The sequence below is a fragment of the Musa acuminata genome, chromosome BXJ2-5, assembly GCF_036884655.1.
Source record: "Musa acuminata AAA Group cultivar baxijiao chromosome BXJ2-5, Cavendish_Baxijiao_AAA, whole genome shotgun sequence".
NCBI lineage: Eukaryota > Viridiplantae > Streptophyta > Magnoliopsida > Zingiberales > Musaceae > Musa > Musa acuminata.
Genome location: NC_088342.1, coordinates 47374194 through 47394473, shown reverse-complemented (window position 1 = coordinate 47394473; position 20280 = coordinate 47374194). Strand labels below are relative to the sequence as shown.

Below are 20280 nucleotides of genomic sequence, written 5' to 3'. Positions count from 1 at the left end.
TATATATATATGCTTGCTCGAGGTAAGACTCAAATGTGTGAAATAATTAATTTAAAATAATATTATATGAAAGATAAATTATGAAGACAGAATTTGATACTATTATTTTCTTCTCATGTGAGAAGATCTTTAATAATTAAACTAACCAACATATTTAGATTTATGGAATACTTCCTCTCTACTTATTTGATTTAGTTGTTGATGCACTACTAAATCATGGATCTATACAAGGTGGTGTTGTCTTACTTCGAACCATCCACGATGACGCAAGACGACGTCGTATGGTGCAGAATTGTGTAAGTCGACCCACGTCGCACGATAAGCATGGATCGACCTCCCGAGATATCATGGATCATTAACGAGTCTCGTACAATCAACCTTCCAACAAACAAATATAAAAGTCAATTTCATCCTCACATACAGGAGGGGAGGAAAAAATACCATCATTGACTCGATTTAAATTTTAGAGGGGTCAAGTCAAAAATCTCCCTCCCGATGTTGATATTTTTTCGCGGGAAGGAATAGTAATCAAAGGTCTGTCTTGACTCGACCGATGAAACTTCTTCTCGACCCAACCCGATTGTATCGTTACATCTTCGGATCCTCGTGCAAACGACCTTACACCTTCGGGATGGAATCTAGCCGTGCCGACATCCGTTAAGTTCCACGACAGAGTATACTACAACCGATTGCGATGTGAATCAGTGGTGTTCATTGGCTGCATTCTCGGCCTATCACTCTCTTCGTTCCGTCCACCGAAAAGAAGCAGTGCATAAGGTGATTTGGGTCCCCAACGTGCTTGGTATGATGTCCGCATCACGTCTCCTCCCTCTCGTTCCTCTTCTTTCGATCTGGAATCCACTTCTCGGAAGCACCCAACACAGATTTTGATGCATCGATGACGTCATCGGAGAGCATCGAGACGTAAGCACCTACGCAAGATTTGTAATTTTGATCGAGCGGGAAAAAGAATGATTAAAATACTTTTAAGAATGATTAAAGGACGATAAAGTGGGCACGTGATGATGGGACTACCTTCGTGTACGGAATCGGAGCGGTGACGCTTCTGAATCGGCAAGGGATGCCGGACCAGATTCATCTTCCGCTAATAATGGGATCGGACCTCGTTATATAATACTCGCAATGATCGTTGTCTTAGACACGTATTGGACGGCCAGTTGGCAGCATAATTGCGAGCTGCATGCAATGTTGGATCGGACCTTTGGACATAATTATTAGGGCTCATCATCGTTCGATTCGAATGAAAATTGAATCGGAATCAAATTGATCTGACCATTCCAATTCCAAGATTGCAATGAAACCCATATTCAATCCCAAACAATATATACAATTCTTTATCCTACTTTTAATCAATTAAAAAAAAATTAATTTTATCTTTATATTTAAATTATTTGTTTAAGAAATTATTCAAGTTAACCTTTCTCCTACTCTGTCTCTTCCTCTTATCAGACTAATCGAGCTCAATTTGATCCGATTTAATATAAAATTATGTAATAAATCTAATAAAGAATTTTCTGTATAGATTATTCTTTATATATCGAACATATTCGTGCCCGGTCAGTTTCGTAATTTCCGCGTGTCATATATTGTAATAAAACTGAAAGCAGCGAATCGTTCCTCGCCTTTTAAAATGGTAGGTTGATGTGCCAGAAATGGGGCCCCGAGGCGGATGCACGTGGCAGCTAATGGGCCGCGTCACGAGCACGGAGGCTGCCCGCCACTAAACAGCGTCTTCCCTACCCCCTTTCCCTTCCGTTTTGCGCTCTCCATCGCCCCCACTTCCTCAGTCCACTCGTCTGTCCTCCGCCGCCGCCGCCGCCGCTGCTTCTTCTCTGCTGCCAGCGTAGAGAAAGGGATCTTGAATCGATTTCGAGGTGATACCTCTTTCTCGACTCTCCTCTTCTTATCGCGCTACTGATCCAAGACTCCGGTCCACGAATCGCTGTCTTTTTGTCGTTCTGCTGTTTTTACGTGAGATCTCTCGCTCTTTCTCCTTGGAGGTTGGTTGAAGTAATGGCGGCGGCTTCCGGTTGGCTTGTCAATCCAATCCACTTCTCTGAGAATTTAGGTTCCGGTTTTGGTCCGGAACGTGGTGGTGCTTTGAAAAGGAGAGGAGTCTTTGTGGGGTTCGATTCCTTGGTGCGGCATGGGGAGAGGAGGTCGCAAGGTTTGCGTTGGGTTGCTCGAGGATATGGAAGAACGAGCGGGATGGTTGTTGCCGCAAGCCCTCCTACGGATGACGCCGTGGTGATAACGGAGCCGTTGACGAAAGAGGACCTCGTTGGGTACCTCGCTTCCGGTTGCAAGCCCAAGGAAATGTGGCGGTATGCATCTTGAAATCGCTGCCTCAGAACCCTCTGCAACTTTGATTTGCTTATGATACTTCTTTTACTTGTGGAAACGCGCTTGCTTCTTGAACATTTTTGTGTTTCCTTGAGATGTTATATTTGTTTGATCTGTCCAAAAAGTTGTCATAGCAAATACAAAGGGCATCATGTGTTCTGTGGTCTGGTCTTCATAGTTAGTACATCTGATGATACTTTTTAAGTATCTATGAACCATGACATATGTGGCGACCAACTACATCCTATCCCTGCTTGTTAAGTTCTAGGACTTCAGGGTGAAGTTATTTCGGAATTTTACTTCTAGGATACCATCGAAGGTATGAGAAAGGTGATCTCATGTATTTTTTTTGGGTGCTCTCCTAAACTGGATATCGATTTGCTCTTTTCATGTATCAGTCTTCCTTGGTTATATGCTTTTGTTCAGTGTTCAGTTGTGTTGCCTGTTTCCAGTCCTCGAATGTTTGTCTTCTCTTTGTCATAAATGTAGTTCAAGTTGATGTATTGTTGTTTAATTTTTGGAATTACTCAACTTTTTATGCATTCTGGTTTTTAGGATAGCGTCACTGTTTTTGGCATATTGGGACTCTGCACTTTTATCTGCAGTTAGTAGTTTCACTTTTTTTTTTTTTGTGGCAGAATTGGGACTGAACATGAGAAGTTTGGCTTTGAAGTTGGAACTTTATGTCCGATGAAATATGAACAAATTGCAGACTTGCTGAATGCTATAGCAGAGAGATTTGATTGGGATAAAATAGTGGAAGGAGATTATGTTATTGGCCTCAAGCAGGTGAAAGAGCCATCCTTCATTTCACCGAAAGACAACTTTGCCAACTTTAACACCTCAGAGATACTTTCAACTTATGCTTGCATTTCCCTCTGCTAGCCAGTTTATGCTGTCTTTTTTCATCTTATAGTATTTGGCCTTCTACTTTTTCTCCAGATTCCTACAATTATATCCTACTAAGCCAAGTTTAAGTTTATTTATTTTTTCTATAATTTCTTTTAGGTTTGAGTCATTAACCTCTACGTTTGTACACCTAAGTAAATATTGGTTTGAGTTATGGGGTGACTCTACTGTGATTATACCAACTCGATGACCTCATCCATGAATCTCCATGTTTGTATAGTGTAGCCCTTTCTTATTGTCTCATTTACTCATAATCCTAAATTCTGATGAGTTTTCATCGTGTACTCGACCACCCAGTGTCAGTTTAGTACTTCGAAGATTAATGAGCAAATGACTACATCATTTTCATTGCAAGCCTCTGTTACATGTTCTATTGGAAAATATAGGACAGTAGCCGTGTGGTACATTCAAGTTATCATCTTTATAATGTAGTTATATATATGATTGTTTGACATTCACGAGGAAGAGATTGGTATTTGATTGTGCAGGGTAAACAAAACATTTCATTAGAGCCTGGTGGTCAGTTTGAGCTTAGTGGTGCACCTCTTGAGACGCTTCACCAGACTTGTGCTGAGGTTAACTCACATCTTTATCAGGTCAGATTCTAATTCTGCAGGCTTCTCCTTGTTAAGTTTAAATTCATTTATGTATATTTCATAATATGTTAAGAAAATTTCTCAGATTGCCTTGTCACAGAAGTTCGTAGATCACTGCAAAAATATTATCAAACTAAGGACTTTACCATAATGTTTCCATTTCTTCAGCATTTTTTTACATTTTTTGTGTCTAACAAGACTGTCATTCATCTTATGGGAAGAATGATGCTGCATGATTGAATAATTCATATATGACTTAAATGTTTGTCTTTAATGAGATTCGTGTGGTTTGTTACTTTATTTTTGTTTACTGCTATTTGATAGGTGAAAGCTGTGGCAGAGGAGATGGGGATTGGATTTTTAGGAATTGGTTTTCAGCCAAAGTGGGGGCTGAACGACATTCCTATTATGCCCAAGGTATGACAGGCTTTTGTATGTTATCCATACTACTCATATATGGAATATTTCTTTTGCTTTTTTGATACACATCTTGAGACACTGTTTTAGAGGCTTGGTTTTTTATTTTCTATTTCATACTTCCTTCCTATTACAGTGCAGTTTTTAAATTCCTATATTGCATAAAATAAGCCCTGAAAATGGTTGCTGAATTAATGTTTAGAGTTAATTGTACAAGTAATTAAACTGTGTCCATGTCATGAAGATAATGCTATAACTTCTACTTGCTTGATGCCACGGTTTGCAATATCGTATCATATCTCTCGATACGAGTGGTACATCGGTACACCTTAATGTATCATGTGTTGGTACACTCGGTACGTACCATATCGATAATTAATCGGTATATCAGTATGGTACGGTATTCAGAACCTTGCTTGATACTTCCATAAAGATATGGAGAAATTCTCTTTGCTAAAGAATGAGGAAATTTTACCTATATCTATTGTGTGGTTGCAAAGAAGACTAAAAAACACTCAATAAACGGTGGAGCTAGGGTATCTTTTTTCCTTTTCTTTTGAAGGTACAAAACCTAATAATAACTAGTTGATATTGCAAGTGCACAAAACTATATAATCCATAATAATGTATTTTACAATAGACTCATACAGTTGTTTGGAGACTAAGTGAATTCATTCACCAGGTCATGTAATATTAGGTTATGGTTTATATAACTTTTTCATTTTATAATTGAAATATGACATGGGAAATTAAAAAAACATCATGCACAAAAAATTGATTCTTGCTATTGTGCAGTATAAAATTTTTGCTTAATGGTAGAAGGTAGTTTTTCCATGAGTGGATAATAGGTCTGCTATGTTTCTTGGTTACACTGGATGTTTTCTTCGGGTCTGGATTTGATCTTATAATGCTATAAAATTTTCACATCTAAAAGTAGGAATAACCAAGGTTGTTTTCTTTGTGTATGTGGAGAGGCGTGATTTATAAAATCTATTGTTCTGTCTGTTCAATCTCTTCTGAACTAAGACGATTATATTTTCTTAGTTCAACCACCTTTCATGGTTTTGGTAACCCCCAGCTCTGTTAATACATAGTGTCTAGTTACTGGAAGTGACTGATTGTTTCATTTCACTGTAGTTCTTGGTTAAGGAATTTACATGAAATATGGTCATCTCTGTGATTTCAAAAGTTAGCAACTAGTTTCTGTCTTCATTTGTTTGAAATTCCTCAAGGAACAATATGCTCATACATATTGTTTTTGTTGTTTCTTGTTTCTGTAATTATACGCTCACTAGGATGCTTTCCACAGGGAAGGTACGAGATTATGAGAAACTACATGCCAAAAGTTGGTTCTCTTGGACTTGATATGATGTTCCGGACTTGTACGGTTCAGGTTAAATTTCAACTATGAAATTGGCGTTATCTTATTTTTTTTTTAAATATTGCCTTTTGAGATGTGAATTCATGTTGCAATGTCCTTTTGCTATCAACAGTCTCATATTACTATCGAAGTTCAAGTACTCAAAACTGTTTTTTATCAGGTCAATCTTGACTTCAGTTCTGAATCTGATATGATTAGGAAATTTCGTGCTGGTCTTTCTTTGCAACCTGTGAGTACTTATTATTTGCCTCTTAAAATTTTGTTCACTTGTGTAATCATGACTTCTAACTAGTTCTTGAATCAGATTGCAACATCAATATTTGCTAATTCACCTTTCACTGAAGGAAAACCAAATGGTTATCTTAGCATGAGAAGGTTTATCTTAACATCTGATGTGTATTCTTCTTCTTATATGTCATTATTTCTCTATTTTGATGTTTTCTTGATAAATCATTACTTGCTGCAGCCATATTTGGACTGATACAGACAATAACCGGACTGGAATGCTTCCTTTTGTATTTGATGACTCTTTTGGGTAAGTGTTTTTTTGCCCTTCCTCTGTCTCTCTCTTTGTTTGTTTTTTATAGACTTCTTGAATTGTTTTCCAAGCTTGTTTGTGTGTGAGTTGGTATTTACCAAATTCTGGATATCTTAACAGTGAACTTCTGCTAATCCTTCTCTGCACCTTCTGTGTTGATGTTAATCATTACTGTTACTTAGCAACGAAAAAAAAATTAAAACGAATAGATTAATTTTCAAATATTCTTTACCTTCATAATTATAAGGCAATAGTTGTTTTGTTGAACTTCGATAGTTGTATTCTTGTCGAGAAGTATCATAATTTCTTACTTCGGTGAGTTTTGTCATCCTTATTGATATGTCCATTGTTCATACTCTTATGCTTTTTCATTTTTTTATTAAAGGGGAAAGACGGGGGTAAGTTTTGTTTCATGTTATATGCTCTCTGTCAAACCCTATATCCTAAACCTATCTAATAATTATGTGATATGCATTTGACTATAAAGCATAATTGAGATGTGTAAATTTAGCATAAAGGTCAATAACACTTTGTTAAAGTGTACCTGGATTATAAGATACATGTTCTTTTGAGAAAACGGAACTGCTTTTTTATCAATGCAGTTCTGCAAATGACTTTTGCTTTCTGCTGAATCTCAATTGTAGTCATAATCATCTTTGGCTTATAGGCCAAAAAAGCTTAACGTGATAGCAATTTATGAAGAACTTTGCTTCACATTTTTTTCTTGCAACTTATTCTTGAAGACTAATTATCCTTGATCTGTTATTGCAGATTTGAACAATACGTGGAGTATGCCCTCGATGTTCCCATGTACTTCGTCTATAGGAACAAGAAATATATTGATTGCACTGGAATGTCCTTCAGGGTTTTTCTCTACACATAATCTCTTTTCCTTTTTGTTTCTTGTTTCTACATCTTTTTCACTTCAAATATGTTGCTGCATGAGAAAATTCTTCCATTCTGATGTTTTTGAACTTTCTAATTTGAGAATATTGTACTTACATGGCATATGGACAGGATTTTATGCAAGGAAAACTTCCTTGCATACCTGGTGAGCTCCCAACACTTAATGATTGGGAAAATCATCTAACAACAATATTCCCTGAGGTACTTTTGCATTAGTTGATCACTTTTGGAAGCAAATTAAGTGTGATAAATACCCAAGTTGTTTCGTGTTTTCTTTGCAGGTCAGATTGAAGAGATACCTGGAAATGCGGGGTGCTGATGGTGGCCCTTGGAGGAGGTTATGTGCTTTGCCAGCATTTTGGGTATTTTATCTTTCAACAATTTTTTTTCTATGGTGACATCAAACGTGAAGTTACTGGGATTCCAGATGTGTCATGAACCTACTGTTCTTTGTGAGCACCTTTGATTCAAGGCATTTCATTTGCAGGTGGGCTTGTTATATGATGAGGTTTCATTACAGAATGTATTAGACATGACAGCTGATTGGACAATGGAAGAAAGACAAATGTTACGGAGAAAGGTATTAAGAAAACATTTGCTTTCTTTCGACTAAAATCGCTTTTGTAGAATGCATGAACTTGACACTGGCTAATCTTTGTTTATTGCTGAATATTTGTCAACTCCTTGTTTCCAATTCTTATTTCTAGGTATAGCTAACACCCTCATAAAAAATTGTTAGTATATCTTTTCAAGCTTAGGATCTCTTCATGTGCTGCTACTAGGTTAATTATTTCTCGTAATGTTTTATCTTTAGAACTTAAGATTTCTTTATTTGCTACTGGAGGAGTTAATCATTTTCATGTGTTTATGATCTTTAACATTTTTGAGAATCTCATGCTAATTGTTAGACTAACAGGTTCCAATAACCGGTTTAAAGACCCCATTCCGCGATGGGCTGCTTAGACATGTTGCTGAAGAAGTTCTACAGTTGTCTAAGGTTGTTCAATAGCAATTTGCAGCACTGTTTATGTGGTGATGCGTATAAGGTGTGTTCTTTTTCTTACACATATCTCGTAATGTGGCAGGATGGGTTGGAAAGAAGAGGATACAAAGAAGCTGGGTTTCTAAAAGAAGTAACTGACGTGGTTCAAACAGGTAAAGTTTCGCAAGTTTAAGTGCATTTACCTATTTTATCCTACTTGGCATATGAAATATCATGTGTTTTTACCCTTGAGGGACAAAATTGAATTATCTTTTTTCCTTCACTACCTACTTCTATAAAAATTCCAAGTGCTATTAGTTTTATTTATTGAAGATCAAGCTTTCATAGGGGTAACATTGTGGTCTTTGCATACAAATGTGTATCCTTGTGGTTACAGAAGTATATTTGAATAGATAAGAATATATGATAAATAAATCATATTTATGTGAGTGCATGTAGATGGGCAAAGATAAACATGTGCTTTGTATTATTGTGTGCTTCACAGACCTGTGATATGTTCCCAGTTTGTTCCATATACATTCAGCATATGTATCTTTAAGTTGTATCACATATATGATGTCATATTTTCCACCTATTTGTTGATTTTTTGAACAGCAAGAATACTCTTTATGGGTAAACTTGTGATCCATAACATAGATATCTGATAGTTACTTTGCATCTTCGAAGCTGGTATTATTTTCATCTCATAGAACATTATGTTAAACTGACAAATGATGATTCTGCGGCCACCTGGTGCCACACTCGCGCTAATTATGCAAGTTCAATCTTGTGACAGGAGTGACTCCAGCTGAGAAACTTCTAGAATTGTATCATGGAAAATGGGGACGCAATGTAGATCCCGTGTTTGAGGAGTTGTTATATTGAGGCACAAAGGATCTCTCCTTAGTAGCATTCTTTTATGAGATGAATAAAATACGAATGAGTTGAGTTGCTTGGTCGCAGTACATTCAGAAGTCACGGAGGACAATCTTTGGGCTGGTCGGTTGGTGGAATTCTTACCGTGGAGAGAATTCTTGTTCATGTACTTTGCAGACCTTTATCTTATTCGATCGATCGCAGAGGTTTCTCTTTCGGTTGTCGATGGCTTCTGTGGTTTCCCTATTTGATGAGAACGAGGCATGTATGATAATCGTCAGGCAAACTACAAGTGACCATGTACGTTGTGATGCAGCCATCAAAAACAATATTTTACTGGCTTTTTTTTGTTTGTTTTTTCCCCTCATGGATCGACGATGGCGTTTCCGCCGGTAGTGGTGGCTTTATGAATCAGGAAAAGTAACGGTCACAGATACTTTTTGAGCAGCTGAGCTGCGACTGCATCGCACTGACTAAAGTCCTGAAAATGTTTCGATGGAGCGATACTATCTGATTTGGGTCCTTTATCGACCGCTCTCTTGATCTTGATATGTGCACCTCAGCTGTGAGTTAAAATTTTGTTTATCCTTCTCATAAACAAGCGTTTTTTTGATTCGGCAGGTGATGGCTGTTGGTTGACTTCTCAGACAAATTAGTAAGTCTGTTGACATTTGGATTCTAATGTTTTCTTGGTAAGACTCCTGAGCCAATCGACTATTCTGAGGTCTACTTCAATTTGTGCAGACTTCAGAGAGAATCTCAAATGTAGGCCTATGCCATGATCTGTTCTAACAAAATGCCAAACATTTCGGCATTGCAAATTAAGCCATGCTGCGTTTCAAATGGAAACAATATGTGCACTGGATTTGCATCAACAAAAACGCAGCGGCAGCAGCGAACTGCAACTGGTGAATCGCCTTGGCATAAACCATTACCGCAGGTTAAATTAAAGAGTACCGATGTGCTATTTTTTTATTACTTTTAAATTTTTCGATATTCCGAAAAAAAAAACCAAAATCTGTGGAAACAAATATTAATAATCTTCATAATGGTATTTTTCATATATTTCCTAAAAAAATCCAATATATATATATATATATAATTTTAAAATAGATACAAATATTCATCCGCCATTCGGGCGCTCACCGAACTCCCCAAACGCTCGGCCACCATTTCCCATCAATACCCTAATCTCTCCGGTAGCCCTCGACGCGTTGCTCCACTTGCTCTCCCTTCTTCCCCAGCCTTCAGGTCTGTCGCTGTCGCCATTTGCTTGTGACATCTTCTCCGACCTCTTCCCTCCATTTCCATGATCGTGGCGTCCGATCAACCTCTTTGTCCAATTACGTTCCTCGGCTGATCCGAAATCGTCAGACAAATCTAATCGTTCGACCGATACCGCCCTACCTATCTGCCCAACCTCGGGCAGAACCATGAATTCTCTCGAGGCATCGCTCGTCCCTCTCGTTTCCCCTGCAACTGATGTCCCTCGCCTTTTAGGGCTGGATAGACGGAAGAGATTCGCATGTCGAGCTCAAGTTCCGAAGGCTTCATCATGCCTGGTGTCGGACGCACAGCAGAACGCGGTAGCATCGTCGGAGCCAGCGTCGAGGAAAGTGATGGAGTTGGAAAAGAATGTGTTCGTGGGTACCTATGCCCGAGCTCCGGTGGTGATCCAGAGTGGCAAGGGATGCGAACTCTACGATGTGGACGGGAAGGAGTACCCGGACATGACGGCCGGGATTGCGGTGTATTCCCTCGGGCATGGTGATCCGGATTGGGTGAATGCGATGATCGGACAGGCTCACACGCTTACCCATGTCGGCAACGTCTACTACTCAATCCCTCAGGTAAGGCTGGAATTTTGTTAGTTGGAAATGCAATTTTCATTCGATTCAAATCGTTAGCGACTATCCATAGATTAGAGATTGCTGCCATCTGATAGTGGATGGTGTTGTGTCGTGAAGAATGGCTGTAGCTTGTTGGCTTATACGTATAAGAAATTTTTTGGCTTCTTGATTACTAGGTGCATTGGGTTCACTTTGGGTTTGTGCATTAGATGCTAGGGGCGTCCTTTGGATCCTTTTCTTGTCTTTCCATACTTTTGAAAGTTGGTGTTTTGTTCTTGTCGTGAATTAAGGACCAACCACATATAAGAGGTTTGTAGACGTGATGAGAACAGTTCTGGAATACCTGTTTTAATAGGAACAATGAGGTCTCAATATGCATTGGAAACAAAGCCCTTACCAGTAACCTGGGTTGAAAACACGGAACAATATAAACTATATATAAATTCACCTTCATGTAAGACGTCTTTTGTTGGACATGGACCTTATATTTATGACCTACTTCTCCCATCTCTTGCTATAAGATCATTAATTTATCTGTCATGCTCAAAGGCACAGCACTATGTGCAACGCTCTGATAGTCTTTCTATCTTGTCCATATTTTAGTATGGTATTGCATTGTTTCCCTGCCTGACATGGTGATATGTGGGAAGGATTTCACACATCATTACCCTCAAATATGAACGCTTTTCATTTTAGATGTAATCAACTAGATTTGATTTATCTATATGGTTGTCTTCTACAATCATCTTTCTTAAGAGTATAGGATCTTTTATTTCCAGTGATTAATCTTTGTGAACCCCTTGAAGGGTCGCCATATTCTTGCCATGATATCTTGTGAGGGATACACAAGTTGAAACTTACAAGGCTGGTTGATTGGAGGCACATTATTCTTGGTTATTCGGATTAGGCATATAACACCAAGAGTTGAGTTTTTTTACTTTACATGGAGAGAACCAAGCGAAGTTCTTTATTCAGATATCACAAAATATGGCATTTCAACTCTTTCCCAGCTAATTGTGGTCAAGCAGCTGGATAAAGAAGAGAAGACAACAAACTAAGCGATTTGCACGCCACCTGCACCCTCTTTTGCACTTGTTTTGGTTTGTATAGGTCATTTATTTTTGTGTTATTATATAAGAAGATAAGAAACAATTATTTGTGGTGTTCATTGTGTAATTCATACAACCTTCTCTAAAGTCACTCTATTTTTCTTCTGAGTGTTATTCTTAGAAATAATCCCTCTTCTTATTGTACTATTTTTGTTATATTCTGCGATCGTTACTCTTAGTTCCTTTGTATTCCGGGTGCTCTTTTATGTTCTTAACATGAAATCCCTATGTAATTTTGTGTTTATGTTCCTAAATATCCTTTTATATAGCCTTTTTTTTCTCGTATTTTGTAACTTAAGCATAAAAAAATTTACTATGTCCTAAACTCCACAGTAGTTTATTTGTTCAGTGGACAATATGCATGGTTAATGCAGGTGACTCTTGGAAAGCGCCTCCTGTTGCAAACTCTGGAACGGAAGCAAATGAAGCAGCTATAAAATTTGCTAGGAAGTTTCAAAGATTTTCACACCCTGATAAGAAACTTCCTGCTACAGAGTTTATTGCTTTCACTCATAGTTTCCATGGAAGGACAATGGGTTCTGTTGCCCTCACAAGCAAAGAACACTACAGGTTACCCTTTGAACCTGTCATGCCCGGGGTCAAATTCATAGAATATGGAAATTTTGAGGAAGCCAAGAAAGCAATACAACATGGCAAGACAGCAGCAGTTTTTATTGAACCTATACAGGGTGAAGGTGGAATATATAGTGCCACAAAGGACTTTCTACGGGCTTTACGCACTGCCTGTGATGATGCTGGAGCTCTCTTGGTATTCGATGAGGTAGGCAGCTTACATTTTTGTTTACACGAATACTTAGTTCTTTTCTTTTCGAAATTATGTGATTGGCTTGGTGTATCCATCACTCTCTGTTTTTTGAAATTTTAGTGTCCATCTATAAATTTGTTGTGGTTGGATCTATTAAGCTAAGCTAAGTAGTTCATAGATGTAATCAGACGTTCTGCAACCGCAACTGTCAATTTTGGGACTCATATTGTCATTAGAAAAGCAGAGAAGCTGAATTATCGGCTGCACAACTTACCTCTATCCTGAAAAATTTTGATCGATGTGTCAACATTCAAGTTGTCTGGCAATCTCTATCCTCATTGGTGTTGTTTGTGTCTATGTTGTTCTGGTACGTTTCAAACTGGAGAAAACTCCAGTAATTGATATTAGGACTTGTAAAACAGTCCTGTTGGAGATACAAGTGCTAGAACCTCAAATGACCTGATCCTTAGAATTCATTGATCATGCAAAAAGATCTTGTCCTCTTTCCTCTTTGTCCATCCTCTTCTTGGCACAGTATTTTAATATAACTAAAACAGCATTGTTTACTACTTTTGTTGCCTACCCTTTTGAGGATATCAGTATACTTGATTGCATCTCTCACCTGGAACTGTATTTAGTGTTAAATTGATTCTACTATTCATCTCTTAGTATTCCAACATCTCAACTTATTTTTCATAAATCTTGAGGTGAACCAATCCCGAGAGTTTCCTGCCTTTTTAAGGATTAGAACTGCATCTTCTGGAGGTTCAAGAATTTAATTGGTCCTGGTTAATAGTTGAATACTATCTCCTTATATGGCCATGAGATTGATTTATGTATTCCTTTTTTCTCTTTCAATTCTGTTTATACTCCTTGGTATTCTTTCATACACTGTTATGACTTGAGCCCATTATCATATTTGAATTATATATTTTTTTCTCACAGGTACAATGTGGATTGGGCCGAACAGGTCATCTGTGGCTCGTAAGGCCTTTGGTGTGATGCCTGATATGATGACCATTGCCAAACCTCTTGCTGGTGGTCTACCGATCGGTGTCGTCCTGACCACTGAAAGGGTTGCTGTCGCCATAAGCGCTGGAGACCATGGGAGCACTTTTGCTGGTGGACCACTAGTTTGTCACACAGCCCTTGCAGTATTGAGTAAAATGCAGGAGCGCAGTTTCTTGGCCAGTGTAACTAGGAAGAGACACTATTTGAAGGAACTACTTGTTAATAAACTGGGAGGGAACCTGCACGTGGTGGATTTGGGCTGATCGCGGGAATTGAGCTGGACATCCAAGCTTCTCCCGTCGTCGATGCCTGTCGAAATGCCGGCCTTCTGGTGCTCACAGCTGGAAAAGGGAACGTAGTTAGGCTGGTGCCGCCTTTGATTATATCCGAGGAGGAGCTGGAACAGGCTGCCAAAGGTAATGCCTCTAATGAGGCATAGAGGCTTCAGGTTTTTCTAAGATTTATCTTGTTTCCAGCATGTAATTTACTTACTATGGATGTGAAACATGTACCTGTTACTTGGCATAAATCTGATTCAAGTATAATGTCTTCATCTATGTTATGTGTTCATAGAGGATCAAACAACACAACCTAGATTTTCAAATCAAACCAGTGGTAGTCCCTTTCTTATACAGATTTGTGCATGTGAGCAATCATGTTGCAGGACTATTCCTATTGTACTTTCTTTATGTATATAGATGTGACATCTAATTATCATCAATCCTCTTATACCTTTAAAATTTGATGAACTTGTTAGGTCAGGCTGCTTTGGAGTAGTGTTTTTTTTTTTATATGTAAATAAAACCAGATCTCTGTCTAATAAATGTTTTATTCTTCTTCCACGAAGAAAAAAATCTGCTTGCTTGATTCAGCTGTACGATGAACAGACAGACTAGTGGATTGAATCTGGAACTCAATTATTTTTAGCTTCCTACATATATGCATGATAAACTTGTTGCACAGTTCACTTCCATCATGTAAAATATAAATTGCCTTAATATCCAATGAATTCTGTGACCTACTACCTCTCTTTGTATATTATGTTGCCTTCTTTTGATCACTTCCAAGGATCAAAGGAAACCCAGAGATTTGGACAAAGGTGTAGTAGCACCATGCGATGTTCATCGTAATCGACCCGGCAACGAACAAAGAAAGCCGAGCACACGAAAACATGTTTGTGGAATGAAGGCCTGACAGTGCCATCCACTTTATTCGACGTATACAAGGTGTTCGACCACCAGTAGCTACTTACTAATATTACCTCTCGATCTAACAAGTCACTGAGCCGCAGCTACAGGGCTCCTCAGGAACTTATGGTGAGCTCCGGCGCTTTCGCTTCCATCACCCTCTGCTTCTTGTTGACGAGCATGGCGGGGCTCGTGCCGGTCGTGAGAGAAGACGGCACGGCGGCGGGATCGTACGCCGAAACATGGACGCCCAGAGCAGCTCTGCCCGAGGGGTCGAGGTTCTTCGACCACTGCGCGTCCCACTCGATCGCCTTGGCCGTGCTGCATGCCACGCTTGGTCCGCCAGGGATCGTCAGCCTCGCAGAGTTCTGCAACACCGTCACAGAATTCTCACATCTTACCGACGAATGCTTGACCGACGGCTCTATCACGGCAATTAAAAGCGCATATGATTCTACCTGCGGGAAGAACCTTTCAAAGATCATCCTGTAGTAGTAGGCTTCCTTCGTGGTTGGCGTGTTGTGTGGGTATATGTGCTTCGCGTTCTGCATCATTTTGCCCGACACCTGAACAAGATCGACGCCGTCTGTCATCTCTCTCTCTCTCTCTCTCTCTCGCTCCATCGAGAAAGAAGGAGATTAAATGGACGACAAAGTTACTTACATGTTCTGCCGCGTGGGACTTGAGGCCATCGATCCAACTGTAGCCAACACCGTCGCTGAACTGCTCCTTCTGCCTATAAAGGATGTGCTGCAGAGACAACAAGGACGAAATCCTTCAGAAAACTCTCTTCTTGCCGCAGTAAATGAAAAAGAATCGGTGGACGAAAACCTTTGGCAGGTAGGGGTTCTCCTCATCATCAAAAGCCTTCCTCAGTACCCACTTCTCGATCCGACCAAGATCAGGCTTGATCTGATCATGAACACAGCACGTCAGCAAGCGACAGACTTCATTTCTCTTGGCACCGCAGATAATCTATTTAACGTACCATTTTCCATTCAGGATCAATGCTCATGGCGACATCGATGAATGCCTTATCCAAGAAGGGCACGCGAGATTCCAGTCCCCATGCCGATGTTGCCTTGTTGGCTCTTAGGCAATCATACTGGTGCAGGGCTTTTACCTGTGGACATAATTGGATTCGGACAAGATGATGAGGTTTCTCGGTACCTTTGCGATCAACACCACCACCGATAGTTTGCATACCTTACGACATGTTTCTCCGTGGAATTCTTCCTTGTTCGGTGCCTTGTGGAAGTACAAATAGCCTCCGAAGAGTTCATCCGACCCCTCCCCTGAGATCACCATCTTCACTCCCAGTGCCTTGATCTTACGAGACATAAGGAACATCGGTGTGCTAGCTCTGATCGTGGTAACATCATACGTCTCGATGTGGTAGATCACATCCTCGATCGCATCGATACCGTCCTGGAAAACACACAGACTCATCAGCTACATTTATGGTCCGTCCGTCTTCTCGGCAAAAAGAGCGTCCAGAGTACCTGAACGGTGAAGTGGAACTCATGGTGAACGGTTCCCAGGTAGTCAGCAACCTCCTTTGCTGCCTTCAAGTCCGGTGATCCCTGCAACAAAAAAGAACATATATCCGCATGAATTCTTTTCTTTTTTTACCGCAAGGATCGTAGGATGAGCACAGGTTGCCGACCTCCAGGCCAACGCAGAAGGAATGGAGTTGAGTCCCCCACTGCTCTGCAGCTTTTGTTCCTGCCAAGTGACGAGAAGTCACAGCAGCAACCAGTGACGAATCGAGTCCACCGGAAAGCAGAACTCCAAATGGGACATCGGTCATCAGCCTTTTGATGACAGCCTGCACAAGTGAGAAGAAGGAACTACTCAGTTACCCGAGACAGCAAAAGAACACCGGCATGCAGTCTTTACCTTCTCAAATGCCTCCCTCAAAACAAGGGGATCATATGGCACCGATGGAATCGCCTCCGAGTACCACGGCGGGTTGTACCATCTCTTGTAGCTGCCTTCTTTGCTGGAGTACAAGTGCCCGGGAGGGAAGACCTCAAAGTGTTCGCAGTCGTCGTTCAGACCTTTCATCTCCGATGATATCCAAACAGAACCTGCAGTACCAACAGCAGATTCAGAACAAAGCTTAGAATCCGTAGAACAATTTACAGAATTCTTATCACGTACCGTCGAGTCCCCAGCCGATGTAAAGAGGAGTAACTCCGATGGCATCTCGGGCAGCGATGAAGCTGTTGTCGCGAGTGTCCAGCAGCACAAACGAGAAGATGCCATCCAGCATATCCACGAATCCTTCGCCATGTTCCTCGTACTGTGGATCATAGAAACAAGTCAACAATCTGAAGTAGTTTGTGCCGCTTATTATGTTATCATGATGGAGATGGAAAGATCAGACCAGAAAACTCGTTTACCAGATGAGCGATTACTTCACAGTCACTCCCAGTCCTAAACTTGTGATTAGGAAACCGTTTCCTCAGTTCTTCATGGTTGTAGATTTCTCCATTCACCTATGCGTCAAACAATTAAACTCCTTTTCATCAGTGAACGAAGCACGAAGAACAACTCGAGGAAGCATGTTAATGCATACTAATTTTTCTTTCGTGAAGATCTATCGGCAAAGAATTTTACCAGATATAAGTTCGAGCAAAGAAACGAGAGTTAAGAAAATGAGTCCGGAGAACATTTGTGGAACAAGAGTTTGGTCGACCTTAATCGTGGAACCTTGAGGTCCACATGTATCCTTTTCCAGCCTGTCTCTCACCAATTTGGCCGGACATCACCAGTTTTATTGGGTCCAAAAGTTCTTAATTCCCCCACGACTTTGATCCTTATTGTCAAATTTGTGTTGGATATTATTTGTGGTTATGCGACGATCGAACGAGAAATTGAAGCAACGAAGGGTTAGAATCATTCAGTACCGTAACAACGATGGATTTGTCTTCATTGTACAGGGGCTGGTCACCGGAAGCAGGATCGACGATGGCCAGTCTCTGATGCGTCAGATAGCAATCTCCATACTGGTGCAGCCCACTCCAATCTGGTCCGCGATGCTTTAACCTGTCTCCAAAGACGAACAAGATCACTCCTTTTGAACATTCGTTCATTCATTCATATCAACTACTGGACTCCGATCATCCATCAAAGTTTAAAAGTCTTTAGGCAGGTTTACGTTCTTGTCGAAACAAGCAAAAACCTTCTCCCCTGTTTATCTAAAGGTTTTAGACATCGATCATGGACCAAAAGGATTCTTTTTTGGGGTCATTTTCGTTACATAAATAGCACAAACACAAACCGAAAGTCGAAATTTTGGCATCGCTTTCATTGTTCCACTTAGTTCATGATTCTTCATGAGGATGCCTATGAGAACTTTGTCCGATAAAGCAAGAACAGAGAACGGGGCAACAGCAAAACCAAGCAAACGGTGGACGCATGGATGAATCATGGATTAAGCAGAAAGAAAGAGAGGGTGGAGAAGGTGGGGATGATTGCCTGCGAGAGAGCTCGAGAACTCGAACCCTTTTGGCCTGCGACTCATCGGAGCAACCCAAGACTGCCAGTATCCCACACATGATGGCACGCTCGGGGATGCAGCGGAAACCCAAGCAAGAGACAAACGACGAGGGGTGGGGATGGATGAGGCGCCTCGGACGACCGATCTCGTTGCGAGGCGGCCTCCATTTATAGGCGCTCCGCGGGACGCACGGAACCGCAGCTGCTCCCTTCCGCGCGCGGCGTCGTGAATCACGACGCGTCGCCAACCATCGTACGGCCGCACTCGACAGACGCCTGCTCCACGTTCCAGATGCCGCCGCGTGTCCCCGGGCGGATGGGAATGCGTTATCCGTTCGAAGCGTGACTCAGCTGGTCCCCGCGGGCAGCCGTCCGCGTCCCACGTGTCGACCGGACCGTCCCGAGATCTCGCGCTCGCGGAGTTCCCTTGCGTCCACTGCGACCGTCGATGACGGATACGGACGGCTCTGATCGAGTTGACCTTTCCACGTTTAGGTGCAGTAAATTCTTACCTTATCCTGGAGAGCGGATATGGATAAAACGACTTCACCGGACACTCGGATGGCATCGCAATTGGGACAGTGACGCTCCAATGGCGTGGGATAATTTATATCCTTTCCTGGTAGATTCATTTAATCTATCCACTGCTCTTTTCGCCGCATTTTGTGCACCGAATATGCCGATCTAGTGCCAGTCTCGTGTCACGAGCGAGCGAGCGAGAGAGAGAGAGAGAGAGAGAGAGAGAGAGAGGCCTGTCTTCATCAAACGAAGGAAGAAGGTAACAACACTGTTGTTTAGTACCCTCCTCGTCAAGGGATGAAGAGGTGAGAGCACTCAACTACTCCATCGAGTATTAATGGTGCTATGCTTGCATTCCTTCCCTTCCTTTGGGATCGGAAACCCATAAAAGCTGAGATCGGATCGAGGGTGGACTCTGTCAAAGTCTGTGTATTTGAAACGTAGGGTTTGCGTTGGAAATTTGAGGCCTGTCTTGTTGGTGTAAAGGTGATTAGAATTGAGACTTTCCTCACAGTCAAGCTTCTTGAAATTGAAGTGTTGCAGTGTTACACGTTTCGAAAGATTATGGCCAAGTTTCTTCTACACAAGGATTATGGATTTGTCATCTTCTACGTAAGGATGACATATCATTCTTGTATTACGTATCTTCGACATCAGTGAAGCTTCCGGATAATATGTATCATCCTCCTTCTCTACCATTACTGTTGAAAGCGAGAGAGAGAGAGAGAAAGAGAGAATACTCGGCAGCGGTGATCAAAAAATCGCACATTGGGATCCACGCATCACACATCGGGAGAAACCTTATCTGATACGTCCGTGAATACAAGCAAAGGCGACGAGTTCCCTGCTGCCATCCTTCACGTAACTCTACTTTTCAGTGACGGCGACCGGGTTGTGGCGACCCACCGTAGCAAGAACGCCATGCCATCGCCCTCATCGATCCAACTCCATGCGTCAATTACATCGATAACTACAGTGCATGCATGGCACCAAAATGCCACGTTCGATTGATGAAGACGGGGTGACAATATCCCAATCAACAACTTGGGTGAGGCTCCTCGGTCTCCTCGAGACAGGAAAGAGAATGACATCCTTGAATTTTGAGATACTAAAAACGATACTATATTGTATTCTATTTCGAATTTATTAACACAAATTGATGGAGTCTCTAACTTCTCTCTCTCTGTAATAGAATCTTAATCAAGAAGATTCTGATGCTAAAAATCCCTTGAAAAGATAGTAGATATAATAAAGGAATCATTTCATGGAAGATTCAAAATTAAAAACTCATAACTTATGATTAATGTGCTTAAAAATCAATTTATTTATAGAGGATATTTCATCATAAAATTTGATTTAATATTC

At 40.8% G+C, this 20280-nt stretch overlaps 3 protein-coding genes and 1 pseudogene across 4 annotated transcripts; 3 read left to right on the top strand and 1 right to left on the bottom strand.

The window, feature by feature from the left end:
• The first annotated feature begins 1668 nt into the window (after positions 1–1668).
• LOC135580998 (glutamate--cysteine ligase A, chloroplastic-like) lies at positions 1669–9317 on the top strand. 2 transcript variants are annotated; one of them, XM_065110156.1, is made up of 16 exons: positions 1669–1895; positions 2033–2345; positions 3003–3153; positions 3762–3869; positions 4194–4286; positions 5596–5679; positions 5828–5896; positions 5972–6042; positions 6134–6202; positions 6977–7070; positions 7223–7312; positions 7393–7473; positions 7599–7691; positions 8028–8108; positions 8197–8266; positions 8890–9195. In XM_065110156.1, the coding sequence occupies exons 1-16, from the start codon at positions 1691–1693 to the stop codon at positions 8976–8978; spliced, it is 1761 nt and encodes a 586-aa protein (XP_064966228.1). In that variant the 5' UTR covers positions 1669–1690; the 3' UTR covers positions 8979–9195. The 2 variants fall into 2 exon arrangements, with proteins under 2 accessions (XP_064966228.1, XP_064966229.1); XM_065110157.1 differs by having other exon boundaries at positions 1760–1895; positions 2022–2345; positions 8890–9317.
• A 1085-nt stretch (positions 9318–10402) lies between these two features.
• On the top strand, positions 10403–10840 carry LOC135611627 (acetylornithine aminotransferase, chloroplastic/mitochondrial-like). The gene has a single exon (XM_065107261.1). The coding sequence runs from the start codon at positions 10403–10405 to the stop codon at positions 10838–10840; it is 438 nt and encodes a 145-aa protein (XP_064963333.1).
• A 1339-nt stretch (positions 10841–12179) lies between these two features.
• On the top strand, positions 12180–14337 carry LOC135613128 (acetylornithine aminotransferase, mitochondrial-like; annotated as a pseudogene).
• A 368-nt stretch (positions 14338–14705) lies between these two features.
• LOC103986184 (asparagine synthetase [glutamine-hydrolyzing]) lies at positions 14706–18534 on the bottom strand. The gene is made up of 13 exons (XM_009404108.3): positions 18376–18534; positions 17805–17943; positions 17298–17393; positions 17056–17197; positions 16792–16982; positions 16559–16720; positions 16395–16475; positions 16099–16320; positions 15881–16015; positions 15724–15804; positions 15556–15642; positions 15351–15458; positions 14706–15260 (listed from the first exon to the last, which is right to left on the bottom strand). The coding sequence occupies exons 1-13, from the start codon at positions 18453–18455 to the stop codon at positions 15009–15011; spliced, it is 1776 nt and encodes a 591-aa protein (XP_009402383.2). The 5' UTR covers positions 18456–18534; the 3' UTR covers positions 14706–15008.
• Between the last annotated feature and the right edge of the window lie 1746 nt (positions 18535–20280).